Source organism: Atta cephalotes (assembly GCF_000143395.1).
Source record: "Atta cephalotes unplaced genomic scaffold scaffold00034, whole genome shotgun sequence".
Taxonomy (NCBI): Eukaryota; Metazoa; Arthropoda; class Insecta; order Hymenoptera; family Formicidae; genus Atta; species Atta cephalotes.
Genome location: NW_012130098.1, coordinates 1,592,786 through 1,608,384, shown reverse-complemented (window position 1 = coordinate 1,608,384; position 15,599 = coordinate 1,592,786). Strand labels below are relative to the sequence as shown.

The following is a 15,599-nucleotide window of genomic DNA, read 5'->3' as shown; positions in this document are numbered from 1 at the left end:
TTAATAGTCTGTCAAACTGCTTGAGAGACTCTTAGCGCAAAATTATGTTTCCTAACATAAAACGTAAAGCAGTGATGTCACTTGAGGATGTAGATAATCAGTAAGCAACGAAGGACAGATTCTCTAGAGCAACGAAGCGAAAGAGGATGAGAACGAATAGAATACACGGGAAATCTTTATAACAATATTCTTCGACTGTATTTATTTTCCCGCATTGTGATTTTATGCACAAAGAAATATCTCATGTTTCGCTCATTATGAGATCATTTCAGTTTGCGTACCGGCATAGCATCGTAAGAATAACGTATCTCGATCAATCTCGTCTTGTGATTTTTTTCTAATGTCTGATCAACGTGATTGATATCTGATTGGTATCGAGGACCCTTCATTTCCGTAAAGAGTGGAATGTGGCACTTGCGACATTTCGAGGGGGCACCTTCAATTTCCCTTGGCCGGCGTTTACGTAACGCGCGGCACTGCAGAGTTGCGCCGTTCGCGATGTGGAACAAGAGCGACAACCTACAATGAGAAACTACACCGGCGGCGCAGAAGCGGTCCAGAGAAGGGAGACCTGCCGGGGATCTTTTTGCAAGACAACGAAGAGAGACGGTGAGTGCGCGCGATCTGCGAACGAAGAGAGACGAGGATAAGGTGAAAGGGAACGCGCGTGATGTGGAGGCGCGAATCGAGCTGATCGCACAGCCGAATAACGTCCCTATGGGTACAAAACACAGGCAACGGTTACATGATGTAGTATTCTTCAGAAATCGGAGGTGTCGACGATATCTGATTCGAACGGCTCGTCGCGTCTTCGACTTTATATCCGTGCCATTGATTAATTAATTACGCAGTCATCAGCACTTGAACGAGAATAAACGCGCAATGGGATAGAGAAGCGGAAGCGATATCGCAAGAATTAGGTAGAGGGAAAGACGTGAAAGCGGAAAGCAATTCGATGTTTATACGCTTGATAAATAGCGTTTTGATCAATAATTTTGGATATCATTATCAATTCTGATTTTCTTATTTATTCAAAAAAATCGCAAATTGAGGTATCTCAGAAAGAATTTAAATGATTAATCAGAAAGAATTATTTTGTAAATCATATAAATATATATTTTCAAATTATTATAATTATACATTTTATAATTATACATTTTGTACGTGTCAAATTCTATATGTTCGATTTTATCTTCAACTTCACAATATAAATTCAAATATTTTCAACTTTGTAACTCCTAATCAGGTGATTTTTTTTTATTGCCATCGGGATTCATACTTGATAAATGATTCTATTAATAAAAAAAATAAAGAATTTAAACTGTTATTCGCCCTCTCTTCTTTGTACTATGATTGTACATGATTTTGCTGATATATATAATAAAATTTAATTACATACAGATCTGCAAATATTTTTGTTAAATTATCCAAATAATTAAGTACGATAGATAAGTAAGCTTAGATTCATTGTTAGAATGTCAAAAGTTTTAACTGCATTGTTCATCATGCTTGAGTTTTCAATATAATTATTTTGATAGTCCAGCCAAATTATCTTCAAACATATATCTATACCTAAATTTTTAATTATTTCAGCATTGTAATAATTAATTATAGATATCTACATGTGGAAAAATATTGTATATTTTTCTCACAATTAGCTCTTCACAAGCATTGTCAAACTCCCACCATTCGGTATATGGAGCAATTTTTTTGCCTATAATATTGGCAAGCAAAACCGTTGACTTTAATTCCCGCCACAGACACTCTCGTGTACACTTCAAAGTAATGTCGAATCGAGTACATTACCTGCTGTCACTATCTACTCCCTCCCTTTCTGATGTACTCGCATGAGCGATGAAGCTCGTGTTCGCGGTAGTCACTCATGTATTGACTGTCTGTACATATATATACCTGGCTAACGCTAAGAAACTTGCCCAGTCGTGTGCGGTCTGTCACCATTTCACGTTAATTTCGGTTCGTTATTCTTATTACTCTGCCACTTCTCAGTGAAGAATCAGAAAAAGCTCAGCATCTTGCAAAATCGACGAGGGTTACTTATTCATTGTTTTATGTTCATCGACCACTCAACGATCTCAGACGGAAAAAAAGTTGTCAATCTCTCGGATGATTACCTTAATAAATCTGTTAATCTGTGAGACTAAACCCTGATTACACGATTGCGGAAATGCCGGCAATAATTTCCAGTGGAATTCAAGGACAACACAGATGAGTTATTAAAAATAATTTATTCTCGAAACCGCGAAATTTTTCATGGTGGAGCTACGCACGAATTCCCATCGACATCAATTAGTGAAATCTATTTATCATCAACTTGCAGTGCAAGCGTGCGATTTTCGAATTATTTTCACATTTCCAAGATTGGCGAGAAATCCATAAAGCATAAGATATAGATAACGCACAGTGCAGGTCACTGTTTAATCGTCGTCATTATCTCTTTGTATATTTGCAGACGGGAGAATTTATTTGATTTGTTGACTACAGGATTGCGCGATTCATTTGGATTTTTCTGATAATCTTGTAAACCTGAACAACTTTAATAATCCGCTGATAAGTCATTATCGCATTATATTATAAATGTAATCTTTAAGAAAGAAAAAAACAATACGAATCCTTCTGTAGTATATCGAGTTCCCGCTCGATCGGAACTCACGTGAGTGCTTCGTGCTCCATGAAAAGGAGGAAAACAGAAAGAGACGGAGAGAAAATAAAGATCTTTAGATAGACGAGAATTGAAACCAAAATACTAAAGTAAAACATTGAGTTAAACAAGAGGATTGATATTTCATCTGAGCGAGTGATAATGTGAATCTGGTATACTTCAACGTTGTCAGAGAAAGAAATAAACGTTCTTCGTAAATCAAGCAATAAATTTTCATTCGTCCACGTCTCAATACGCAAGAGTAAGTATGATTTTAACAGCACAAATTACGTACATCGTAAGTACGAGAAAGTACGAGAATTTATAAAAATATAAAACTTTGTTATTTAAATTGTCACCCGAAGATTGTTGACGAAAGTATTAACTTACAAATGACTCATTTACGCAAGGAGTGTGTATCTACAAACAGAGAAACCAAAATACTTCTGCATTCTATAATATGATAACTCTGACATTGAAATATCCGCAACTGATTTTATAAACTCATGAAACGAAAGTAATTTTTTGAAAACTATCAAAAATATAGTCACAACCATTCTTCCATCGTGGTCATGAAACAAATGTGACATAGAATATTAACATTATTTGATTATAGTTATGAGAATATTATTAAATAATAGTAAATTAAATATAATAATACATTAAGTAATAATGAATTTTATGTGCTGTCAAATAATATAAAAAGTAGTAGTAAAATAATTGTGCGATATTTAGATGAGTCAATGAGTAACCTAAATTTTGCTTTTAAAAATTAAAGTGATGTAAATTAACGTTATTTATACATTGACTCATGTGTGCTGAAACAAATTGTTGTTTTAAAAAATATTAGTTGATTCATCTAAATGCATTCATGAGCTGTTAAGCAAATATTTGTCAAACAAAAAGTTACAAAATTTTGTTGACATGGCTCACGTACATCTTTTAACTTTTCTCGATGTAATACATAATTACATAAATTACTTTAAAAACCTTGACTTATCTTTAAATAGGTTTAAATGCTTTTAAATGGTTATCTTGTGCCTATTATTTCACAAGTTTTACAGAAAATAAGAAAAAGGCAAATAATATTATTTTATACTATACATACAAAGTTTATAACAATGTTATTATAATAAATTTAATAAATTAACATATTTTTTAATGTAACAATTGCAATATATAATAATATAATACAACATTTTTATAATATAACACAATTTAAATTTAATAGAGATACACCTGGAAATATATTAAATTATATTATAATTGGAATTGTATATGTGTGAAATAAAGTATTGCTCCGCATGAAAGCGGTTAACTTTTATATTTGACGATTCAAGTAGCATAGTAGCGCTTACAAAGCGTTAAAGAAGTGATTATATGCGCTTTTTTAGCACTTTGTTAACGCTTTATAAGTGCTGTGTGTTACTTGGAAAGATTTCAGAGAGAGAGAGAGATTCGACCCTGAGATTTATTGCATATATTTTCTCATGAATTGACTTTTTTAAACCATTCGTAATCTGTATAAAGCGTAAATATTTTTAAAATTAATTATGTATAAAATTCATAAAAGAGAGTTCTATTTAAGGATATTTAAAAAAGTATGTCAAATGATCGAGCTATCCAACAGCAAGTTTTGCTCGACATTTGCTGCTAATTTGGCATTATATTGTTCTGTACATATTCTACTCTCGGGTTTTGCCATTTATTTGTTGTTTACTTTTCACTTTATGAGCAGCAAAGTTTTGTTACACTTTTACTGGAATTTTGTGGACATTGATTTAATTAATAAATTTTGCATTATATTTGTCATTTCATTTCATTCATCATTTTTTCTGTAAAGGAAAATTGTTACAAACGTAATGTATATCTATTTTATAAATGCATTTGTAAAATTTATAAAAAAATTTTATTAAAATTGGTTTTATAATAAGAATCTTTACAATAAGAATCTTATGTGAATATATAATTTATAATTTTATAATCGATTTTATAATTTATTGTATATTTATATATTTTTACAATACGTAAAACACATTAAATTTTTTCAATTGTTAAATATTTCCAACGTACAATTTAATAATTTTTCTGAAATAATTAAATATTTCTAATTATAGAGTTCTGGTAAAAATCGACTTTAAATTTATTAGAGTCTCTTACTAAAATTCGACATCACAGTAATGTGACACACATAAATCTATTACATATACACATCATGATAAGCATTTATAAATACTGAGCTAACATTTACTAAGAAACAGAATAGTTATGTGCAATTAACTTTTTATAAATATTTAAATAAATGCACATGCGTTTATATTACAATAAGGATAAAGAAGAATGAATTTAATTTTAAACTGAAAGATTTGAGTGATAATAATTTAAATTGTGTGATTAAAACATTGATTTAAAGTTCAACATGCACTTCTCTATGAAATTTTTTGAAACAAATTGTTCTTTTTTATTAGAATTAAATAGTTTATTAGAATTAAATAGTTTATATAGTTTTGAAACGCAAATCTTTAAAAGAAATATTTTTATGTAACAAAAAATTTTCTTACATAAAAAAATTTTTTATTCGAGTCATTGCCAGCGTTATTACTTTTTATTATAAACATTCATGCCTCTGCTGACAACTCAATATTATTTGTATTTGAGAAGATTAGATGGATTCAAAATTATACATTAATATTTATTAATCAGCTAGGAAATGAAAATACAAAGCAATTTCCTCGGTAGCGCCATGATACTGTCAGTCAAATAGAAATATAAGGTATTCCATTCACAAGGATTCACAATCGTCTTGAATATGGCTGTTCTTTGATCAAAACGTTGTCCGAAATTGTAAAAAAGAACCTGATTGTTACTAAGTGCATTAACTTTTGGAGCAAGTATTTGATTTGGTTATGCTGATTTAGTCTGCCGCCATTATGTGCAACGAAATAGATATTTTATACTCTTATATCATGATCAGCACTATGATGTAAGAATACAAGCTGTAGCATTGCGCATAATTGCGATAGCAGTATTGGAAACAACCCATCAAATTTTGTCCAAAATTCACTCTCCTACTGCATATCCACGAGAATGTTTCATCTTGTATTCTTATATCATGACTTGAGTTCTTCGTGAGCCATATCAGATTTTTTCAAGTGATTATGATGTAACAAAATATCGTGACAAAATTGCTGTAAAAAATAACTTTTAAACTTTTCAATTTTATAAAAAATAAAAATAGTATGTTTTATAATAATAAAATGACTTGCATTACGATTGCCTATTATAAGCGAGTATTTAAAATGATAATTATATTCTTTAAATATTCAATTCTTGAACATAGAATACAATTTTACAATAAATACTTATAGTTCGCAGTAAATTATATAAAAGTTATAACGATTAAAGATGACAAATTGCGGATACCTCTAATAAAATTTTTTCAAAATCGCCAAGAATAATGATAAGAACTGTATCCACTTGAGTTAGTCCTTATTAAAGCTTATCTATTAGATTATTATCTATAAGATTATTCTGAGTAGCGATCTGTTTCGCTAAAATTAATTTACTGATTAACTTATAAAAAATTATTACTGGCAAATATTTCAACAATAAATTCCTATATCATGTTTCATATGGTGTAGAAATAAATATACTTCTTTGTAAAGAGAAATCTCTTCCATTTTTTTTGATATCGTTAATTAGTATTTTAAATATATTATAAAAACAACTAAAATTTTTTTATACGATTTAGTTTTTTTTAAATTGAATTTAATTATACTTTAGTAAATATATATATATATTATTCTATATAGTTTTAAAATATTAATAAAAGTTTTTAAATAAATTTACAGACACAATTAATTATATCTACTTATATATGAATCTTATTTGTTGTAATTATAATATAATAATATTAAATGGTGAAGATTGAAGCTGTTTTAAAATAGTTAATTACGCATTTATATTATATATACGATACTAAAGATCCGATAAGAGTCGAAATATTTGTAGATTACATGTATTAAATTTTGATGAATTTTAATTGTTAATTATCATCCGATTTGCGACTCATAGCCTTGTATTAGCATTTTTTAATTATTTGAGTCTTGGTTTGTATATTATTATAATATTAAATCTTTTATTATAGCGTTAATTAATATTTTTTTTCAAGGTTTTTCAATTTCCACCTTCGCAAATTGTAATCACAAATTGTCCTTGCGTATCCTCTTGACATTATTCTTTGCTCTTCGTGGAATATTTATGAGACGTTTCAATTGCGCGAGTCCTTCACGACTTTGAATCCCTCATGTATGCGTTGTATATATTCGCTTAAACAATCAAGAATCTTCCGAGGATCTATAGTTATACATTCAGATCCGTTAGTTACTGCTGAATGAGATCATTTTAAGATAGAATCATATAATGCTTGATTTCTTGAATAATAGCGTACAGTCGTAACTCAGAATACGTTCGTTCGCGTAATATAGAATCATTTTCTTGTCGCTTTTAATTAAAATTGCGAAAGTAGATTAAGGGCCATCACACACAAAGTTATAAGCATAATCATAACATAAGGCTCTTAGATCAGTGAGAATCTTATCAACATCTTTATGCTAAATGTTTATTGGATCAACGGCCTTATGCTATGTTTATGCAGCTTATGTAACTTTGTACATAATAGCCCTAAAAATATATCCACACAACTTGTATAGATACATAAAAAACGTATGCACAAAGAAAATTATCCAATCACATTTCTTTTATAAAACGTAAAATATGATTGGATAATTTTCTTTATGTATAAGTTTATGCGTATATGGCTATGCAAGTTTGTGTGGATATACTCTAAGAATTGATCGCTATCGGCTGATTGCAATCTTGAATGCAAGGGGTCTCTTGCGCAACTCTCGAATTTTTACCTTCCATTAATTTCCTACGTGAATCTCGGGTTGTCCGTCGAGTCGTAATCCATGAAGAATTTTCATCATCGGTCGTTGAAACAACATGCTTGATTTTTATTGGCGAATAAAAGGAACTTTTAACTTCGAAGGAAGTTTTAAAAATTGGTCAAGGTAAAGCATCGTACGATGTCCATTTGTCAGATGTGTATATACATATTATGCATATTAAAGAATGCATTCTTTCTTTTTTACGTAATTGCAAATCACTTTTTTTTCTGCAACTGATCACTTTTGTCGATAAATCTTTCACATCTCTTTTTACCACTACTTTTTTTATATCCAAATTTCTTTCGTCAATCTCAACTCTCTTTTATTATATATAATATGTCGATAAATTAAAATAATAAATATTATAAAATTGATTATCGATAATAATTGAGTCTTGAACTAAATGTCGCGATTTACCAAAACTTTGAACTAAAAAAACTTTTCACAGATTTTTATTGCCTTATCAAATTCTTGCATATGATTAAAGAGAATTGATATTCGATCTTTTTATTGATTTCTTACTTATTTAGTTATTTTAATTTTAAGTGGCAAATTAAAAATTATATGATATATATATCCGAAATTTCATTGTGGCGCGTCAATCTCTTATCAAAAAATAATTTAGAGAAATACGCAAATTTTTGTAATTCAAGTATTTGTTAGTACTAATTCATACAATTATTAGGAGCAAAAAAGAGTAATTAATTTTCACAGTCGATGTTAATCCGAAACGTGACTTGGCTTTTAATTTTCTTTTATCAAAGAATATTAATAATACAGATTACAGCTTTATCTAAACTTTTTTCCGGTACGTTGCGGACAAATCGAGTGCAAGGAACTTGGCCGATATAATGTCATTGCGATAATATCATTAATTAAATATATAAAAGAAATTGCTATTACAGCCTGTTTTCCTTTTCAAAGCTACATGGATTATTATTTATTATAAAAAATCGCGATCAATCAATGTTTGTTTAGCAGTTTAGCTGATCATTTCATATTTACAATATGATACGGAGGAAGCCTTCCGTTTTCAAACGGCATACGATAACGCTTATCTCACTCTATGCGTCGGCAAACTTTTTTTTATTGTTAATTAGAAATTTATTGATTTTTCAACGTATCATTAACGTATTATTAATGAAAATTAAAAGAAAGAAAAGAAAATTAAAAGCAGCTGATAGAAATGAAATTTGAACTTAATAAATTAATTTATTTAATTAACAAATTAATATATAATGTAAAATTTATTTTTGGATTATGTTATAATTTAATTATTATTGACAAAATATTTATAAAAGTGAATTGTAGTATATATTTAAGAATATTTTCTGTATCTTTCTCTCTCTCCTGTGTACCTTCTTTTTTTCTCTCTAAATCTCATATGATATATTGTTATTTTCATAGGATCGCCATGGGTCGAGCGGAGAAAGAACTATCGGACAATCCCATGACAGAATTCAGTAGCAGGTATTTCCATCATTATTAATACTCGATGCTATATTGTTTGCATAAACCAAATGATAAAATATAAAAATATTGATTAAAATGTAATTCACTCAATCGATGAATTACAAAAGATCTTACTGATATTTATATTATCAAATTCTATAGAATACAAATAATGCTGTTTGATAAAAAATGACTTTTTTCGAACAATTATTTGTTAAATGTTGAATATAAATACACATTTTCTAAATTACTCCGTCACAATTTTGAGAAATTTGCAATTCAATTTGCAAAAAATGCTACTTTTACATATTTTGTAAATCATCAATAATTAATTTATTTTTTCGCAATAGATCCCACATTTAACCATGAATATCTCATTATATGTAGTCGACATAAAAAGAATTGTCTTGAAGGCTAAGAGACCTAACAATATGTATAATTTTGATTAATCCCACATTTAACTATGAATATCTTATTATATGTAGTCGACACTAAAAACCTGTCTTGAGGGCTAAGAGACCTAACAATATCTTTAATTTTGATTGCAATAAAACTTCTGTAGCATGTCACATATTATAGTTATAATATGACAAAATGTAAATAATACTTTTTGCAACTTTAAGTTGCAAAAAATAAATTTCTCAAAATGGTAACATGATGGAACATTTTGGAAGTCAGATTCGTATTCATCAACCAAAAATCTATGGAAATAATTGATTTTGTTTTGGTATTTCTTTTTTTATTGAACAATATAATTAAAGACGTGCATGATCGACAAAAGCTTTCTTAATGATCAGAGTCATTCAACGATAAACGTCAATCGCATATAGATAACGCGGCTTCTGTATATGCAGTGTCTGCAAAACTAATCATTGGATCAAGATTAATCATCATGGAATGTGATTGTATCGTATTTCATACAGAGATAGGAAGTGCATTGCATAAACTTGACGTTTTTCCTTATAACTTTTAATCGAAATTGATTTAGTTCTTGTTAACGTTATTATCACTTGATAGATCAACGTTATTATCACATGACAAACGGTACTACAAAAATTTTTGCTTAAGAATCTTATAATTCTAAAAGTGTTCTGTCCAAAATTATGTACATACAAATACAATATCTAGTAGAGTGCATTTCAGTTAAGATTTATATATATATTGTGATATATTGTGATATATACAGAATTCACAGTAAACAACATGACTTACTTTTCAATGAAACAAGAATTATTTTTATATCGTAAATTTTCAATATCATTGTATAAATAATACATATATTTTATCAGACTATTATTTACATTTTAATTTTCTCTCTATGTGCAAACTCTACAGAAGTGCTAACACTCCAGACTTAATTTAATTAAATTTTGTAACCTGTACAAATAATGTATCCACTGATGATGCCCAAACGTTTGTTATTTATCGATTAATAAATCACTGATAATTTTGTTGCGCTCCAATTACTGCGCTTAATTCTCATTGCCAGCGTACATTTCCTTATTTATTGTTAATATTAGAATCTTATTTTGTCATTTCTTACGCTTAAATTTTGTAACTTTTTTTATCTTCTTAAAAATCAATATCAAATTTCACAAATATTTACACAGCTAAAGTTTTTTCTTTACATTTTGCATGAAAATGCACGGGATGTAATATTAGATACACTCCTGTTACATCCATGATTAAACATTAAATCATTTGTACATAGAGAGAAATATAATGCAGTAGAAACTATTATTGAAAACATTAATTCTTAATATATTAATGATTAATATTATTTAAAATAATATTAATCATTAAACAAAATATAAATATATAAAAAAATCAGGAAAAAAATAGCATCCCTTTCATTCATGAATATATTATTTTTAATGTCTCCTTAATTCCATGTGCATATGTTATTGCATTCTTTTGTTATCTCGTTGTAATAAAATTTAATGCTTTGTATGTATAATAGTTTATTTTTTTCATTTTAGCACGAAAATAGCTCCGAATATCGGCGAGTATAACGAAAAGGATGAACTATATGATCCATTCGAGCATCGTGATAAACAACATGCAACCTCGTAAGTTTCATTAAAATTCTAGAATTTTTGTCGGCCCTTAAGTTGACATGTATTTTTCATATTCTGTCAAAAAAATATTGGGTATTGCAGCATCCTGTTTTTAATAACGTATCGCCGCGTGATAGTAAAGTGACACATTTCATAATTAGAAATTTTTTAGCATTTTGTAAATTCTGAATTGGAATAATGTTTTAATTAAGATAGTGCGTAACTTCATTTTCTTTCCTATAGCTTCAATTTAAAAGAAACTGTGGGAGTTTTCAAAATTTGAATACTCTGCATTTCTAATGCTAATTTTTTACTTCTATTAACTTTTTTTATCAACGCGACGATACGCATAAACATAATGTATGTATAACTAATAATAGGTACATACATTTTCTAGCAAAGAAACAAAGTATCGATATCATAACTTCATGTTTTGCCGTGCGTTTCAGAGATTTGGGCTCCTTGGCACATCTCTTGAAATCTTCTCTAGGGACGGGAATCCTGGCCATGCCACATGCGATAAAAAACGGCGGGCTAGTATTTGGTGGCATCGGTACAATTATAATCGGTTTTATTTGCGCCCATTGCGTGCATATACTGGTGCGTACGTCTCATATACTCTGCCGACGTACTAAGACGCCGCAAATGACGTACGCTGAAACAGCGTACGCAGCCTTTCTTTGTGGACCGAAACCGCTCAGGCGTTGGGCCAACATCAGCAAGATATTCGTGAATACGGCGCTGTGCGCGACATATGTGGGCGGCTCGTGTGTTTATGTCGTGTTTGTTTCTAGATCCCTTCAGCAGGTATGCATCTTACATAATTCATGACAGTAAGATCGTTTATGTATGTTAAGGAATGCTTGGCACGACTAGCGGAACTCATTAATACATTTTTGCCTCATTCTGTTACAACTAGTTCCGAAGTTTATAATTTTAAATAACTTAATGTGAGTCTAATGAGTACAATATTGTTTTACATAATGATTATATCACTTATTTATCATGTTGATCCTTTTTTATCATCTGCCATAAATATTAGCCATACGTTAGCGAAATTGTTTACAAGTTATGTTAACGAGTTAATTAGATCGTCGTTTTATAAAGGAGAGAACTGACATTCAAACTAAAGCTCAAAGAAACTTTATAAGTACATCCCTTATAGAAATCTAATTAATTATTTATTTATTTCAAGTAAATAGTATTAAAAGCACTGTTTAGTATTTTTAATACTTTAAAAAATAAATAATTATTTATTTGTTCTTTTTCAGTAATAAATTGGTTAGTATTTCTGTAAGTGATATAAATACAAAGTACACAAAGATTTGATAAACTGACTGATGCTTCGCAATTTTTGTGATTTCACGATATCGAATAAATATTTGTTCATACATGATGATTATTGCATTCTTTAATCAGCAGATAACTTAATTCAATTAGTGAATAACAAAAAATTATATTGATAATGTAATAATAATAATTGATAATTATTGTGTAGCTTGTTAGATATCTTAAATTACAGTTTCTGTTCTTATCATATATAATAATTCTTATCATTTATAATACTATGAAGTTTTTTGTTATTTGTACATAATTATTGATCGCATATACATTTAAAAATTATTATCTATTTTATATGTACATTAATTGATTGACACTCTGTGATTTATATGATTGTTATTCTTTAAATTACTTAAATTATAACTCAAGTTATATATATTAAAATATAATCGAATTTAATTGGAATCTAAATAATAGAATAGAAATAGAGATATGATTCTTACACAAATTTGGATATGGAATTTCAAAAAATAAAAAGTATTAAATGTTTAATTATTTAAACAATACGATATAGAAAAGCGTCAAATTTTGTCAAGGCAATGCATTTTGAAGGAATGATTCTACTTGTTCTCTTCTTGCATGTGACCGAGTGCTTTCTTGTGCGTTCTCCTTACATACATCGCCGTCTCTAAAAGATTTTTTAAAGCTCTTAAAGATTTAAATGAAAATCTAGGTATAACTGTATATTACCTATATAATCTTAACAAATTGAAGACTTCACTTGCGCGAGAAAATATAAATATAAAAAGTGACATCGCCCTTCCAAAAGTTACGAAGACCAAACCTATCTTCCATGTCACAACTGTGCGTCTCGTTTTCTTTTCAGATCGTGAATTATAATATCGACAAGAACTTAGATATTGAATTATTCATTTACTCATTGATTCCGGCATTGGTGCTGCTCGGTCAGGTACGCGATTTAAAATATATGGTGCCATTCTCAGCACTGGCGAACATCTTCATGATAACCGGCTTTTCGATCACGCTCTACTACATCTTCAGCAACAGTAACCTGCATTCGTTCAGCAACAACAAGCTGTTCGCCTCGGTGGAGCAGCTACCCCGTTTCTTCGCGACTGTGATATTCGCCATCGAAGGTATCGGCGTTGTAAGTTCCCATTATCAATTACCATAGTGTTATTAAGCGCGAATTAAATCGTGGTACCTTGGCCTTTCTTTATAAGGTCGGAAATCCAGAAGGGGACATTAAACGCGAGTAACTGGTCGTCGCAGGAGTAGGTGGTTTTTTATTTGATCGAAAAGATAACAGCTGAGAATAGAACTAATTCGATGCAGGAAGGCAACTGTTACTTTTGTAAGCGAATGATTTAAAAAATAATCGCACGGTCTCTCTTGCGTCTTTCGCATTCTCGAGCGCTTCCAGGTACCATTGTAATCGCAGGTGATGCCCGTGGCGAACAACATGAAATATCCACATCATTTCCTCGGATGTCCTAGTGTACTTAACATCACGATGACGATAGTCGTGAGTCTATATGCTATGATGGGAGTGTTCGGTTTCCTCGCCTTCGGCGAAGATGTACAACCCAGCATCACGTTGAGTCTGCCAACGAATGAAATGTGAGTAGATATCTCTTTTTGTTAAATATTTAATGTCATTTTGATACATGTGTTTTAAACTGATGAGTGGTAATGTTTTAGTCCAGCCCAAGTGGTAAAGGGTCTCATTGCTTTAGCTGTTCTTTTTACTTACGGTCTGCAGCTCTTCGTGCCCCTCGAGATCATGTGGAATTCCATAAAGCACTTGTTTAACCATAAGTTCCTGGCCTTGGGCGAAACGGTGATGAGAATATGCATTGTTATGCTATCAGGTAAAATGTTAAATTATTCGTACAAGAAGCTGCTGCTGTAGTTAAATCTGAACAGCTTAATTATAAATAAAAACAAATTCAATCTAGGTTATAAACAAATGATTAAAATGTAAATCAAATGAAAAAATGCGAATACAATTTTAAGAATATGGATTTAAAATATTTCGGTTATACGAAGCGAGTGTTGTTAAACGCGAAAAACCGGTCGTCGCAGACGTAATAATTTTTTACCTGATTGGAAACAGAGAATAGAAATAGTTTCGACACAGGAAAGCAACTGTTAAGCAACTTGTATAAGCAGATGATTCACAAATTTACAAATCTACATCACTCGTGCCTTTTTTTGTATCCATAAATGGATCTCTAAAGAAAGGACATATGATTTTTGAAAAGACTTAGAAGTAATTATATATTTTTCCAGATTATATATTATTCATTTGATAGAATTTCCTTTCTTATGCCATAAATTTTCCCTCTTTTTTCTTTTCTTTTTTATTAGAATCTTAACTCTTTGAGAGACGTAAATTATAGCACATTTCAAACTGAAATGTGATATAACTAATATCGTGGACAAATATTTTTCACATGTTTGAGCGGTTTTATTTATAATCTGTCCTTATTTTAAGACTGCCTTAGTAATATCTTAAGCTTATTCTCTGCTTATATCTCTGACTGGTTCATGATATCTTAAGATTGTACTTAAGATGGTCCTAAATATAAGCTCCAAGTATGAATACCACTCTTTATGTACCGAGAGATTTATATTACGTGAGATCAGAGAGATTAATCTATCAGGATTGCAAGTCTAGCAAAATGGTTAGATAGTTATCAGATATACTTAAAGAGACGGCGTGTTTTTCAATAGGCTAAAAGTTAACATCGCTTTCCCGTAACCTTTTCCTGTTGCGTTTTTGCCGCGACATTCTATGATTGCGAGATGGAGAAACTGTGATGAATCACACATTCTCGACAGAGAGGAGGTCGAGTCGCAGACTCAATCGGTAGGCCGATTGAATGATCGGTGTCACCCACTTACTCCCCGTGTGTATACGCGTGACGTGCCTTTTTATTACCAAGTGTACCGAGAAAGAAGGGAATCGTCTGCTTTATTCGGCTCGGATCAGTTCTTTCGTTCGGTGCAATAGATTTGGCCCACTTTAGGCCGTGTGTACGTCAATTTCTCATTGTTACGATAGATTTTTTCGCTTATACAAGTTTCCCTCTAAATACTAACTAAACTTTCTAAACAGTATGTAATAGTACAGCAATATTATAATTTGCCGTTCAACAATAAATGTAATGTGATATA

At 30.2% G+C, this 15,599-nt stretch overlaps 1 protein-coding gene across 1 annotated transcript in view; it reads left to right on the top strand.

The window, feature by feature from the left end:
- Positions 1-9,022: 9,022 nt before the first annotated feature.
- Positions 9,023-15,599, top strand: part of LOC105621527 (proton-coupled amino acid transporter 4) — an 8,026-nt gene continuing 1,449 nt past the window's right edge. The window contains exons 1-6 of the mRNA XM_012203000.1: positions 9,023-9,078; positions 11,040-11,129; positions 11,567-11,924; positions 13,285-13,566; positions 13,861-14,039; positions 14,121-14,290. Coding sequence (XP_012058390.1) covers positions 9,023-9,078; positions 11,040-11,129; positions 11,567-11,924; positions 13,285-13,566; positions 13,861-14,039; positions 14,121-14,290 — 1,135 coding nt within the window. The remainder of the gene's footprint in view (positions 9,079-11,039; positions 11,130-11,566; positions 11,925-13,284; positions 13,567-13,860; positions 14,040-14,120; positions 14,291-15,599) is intronic.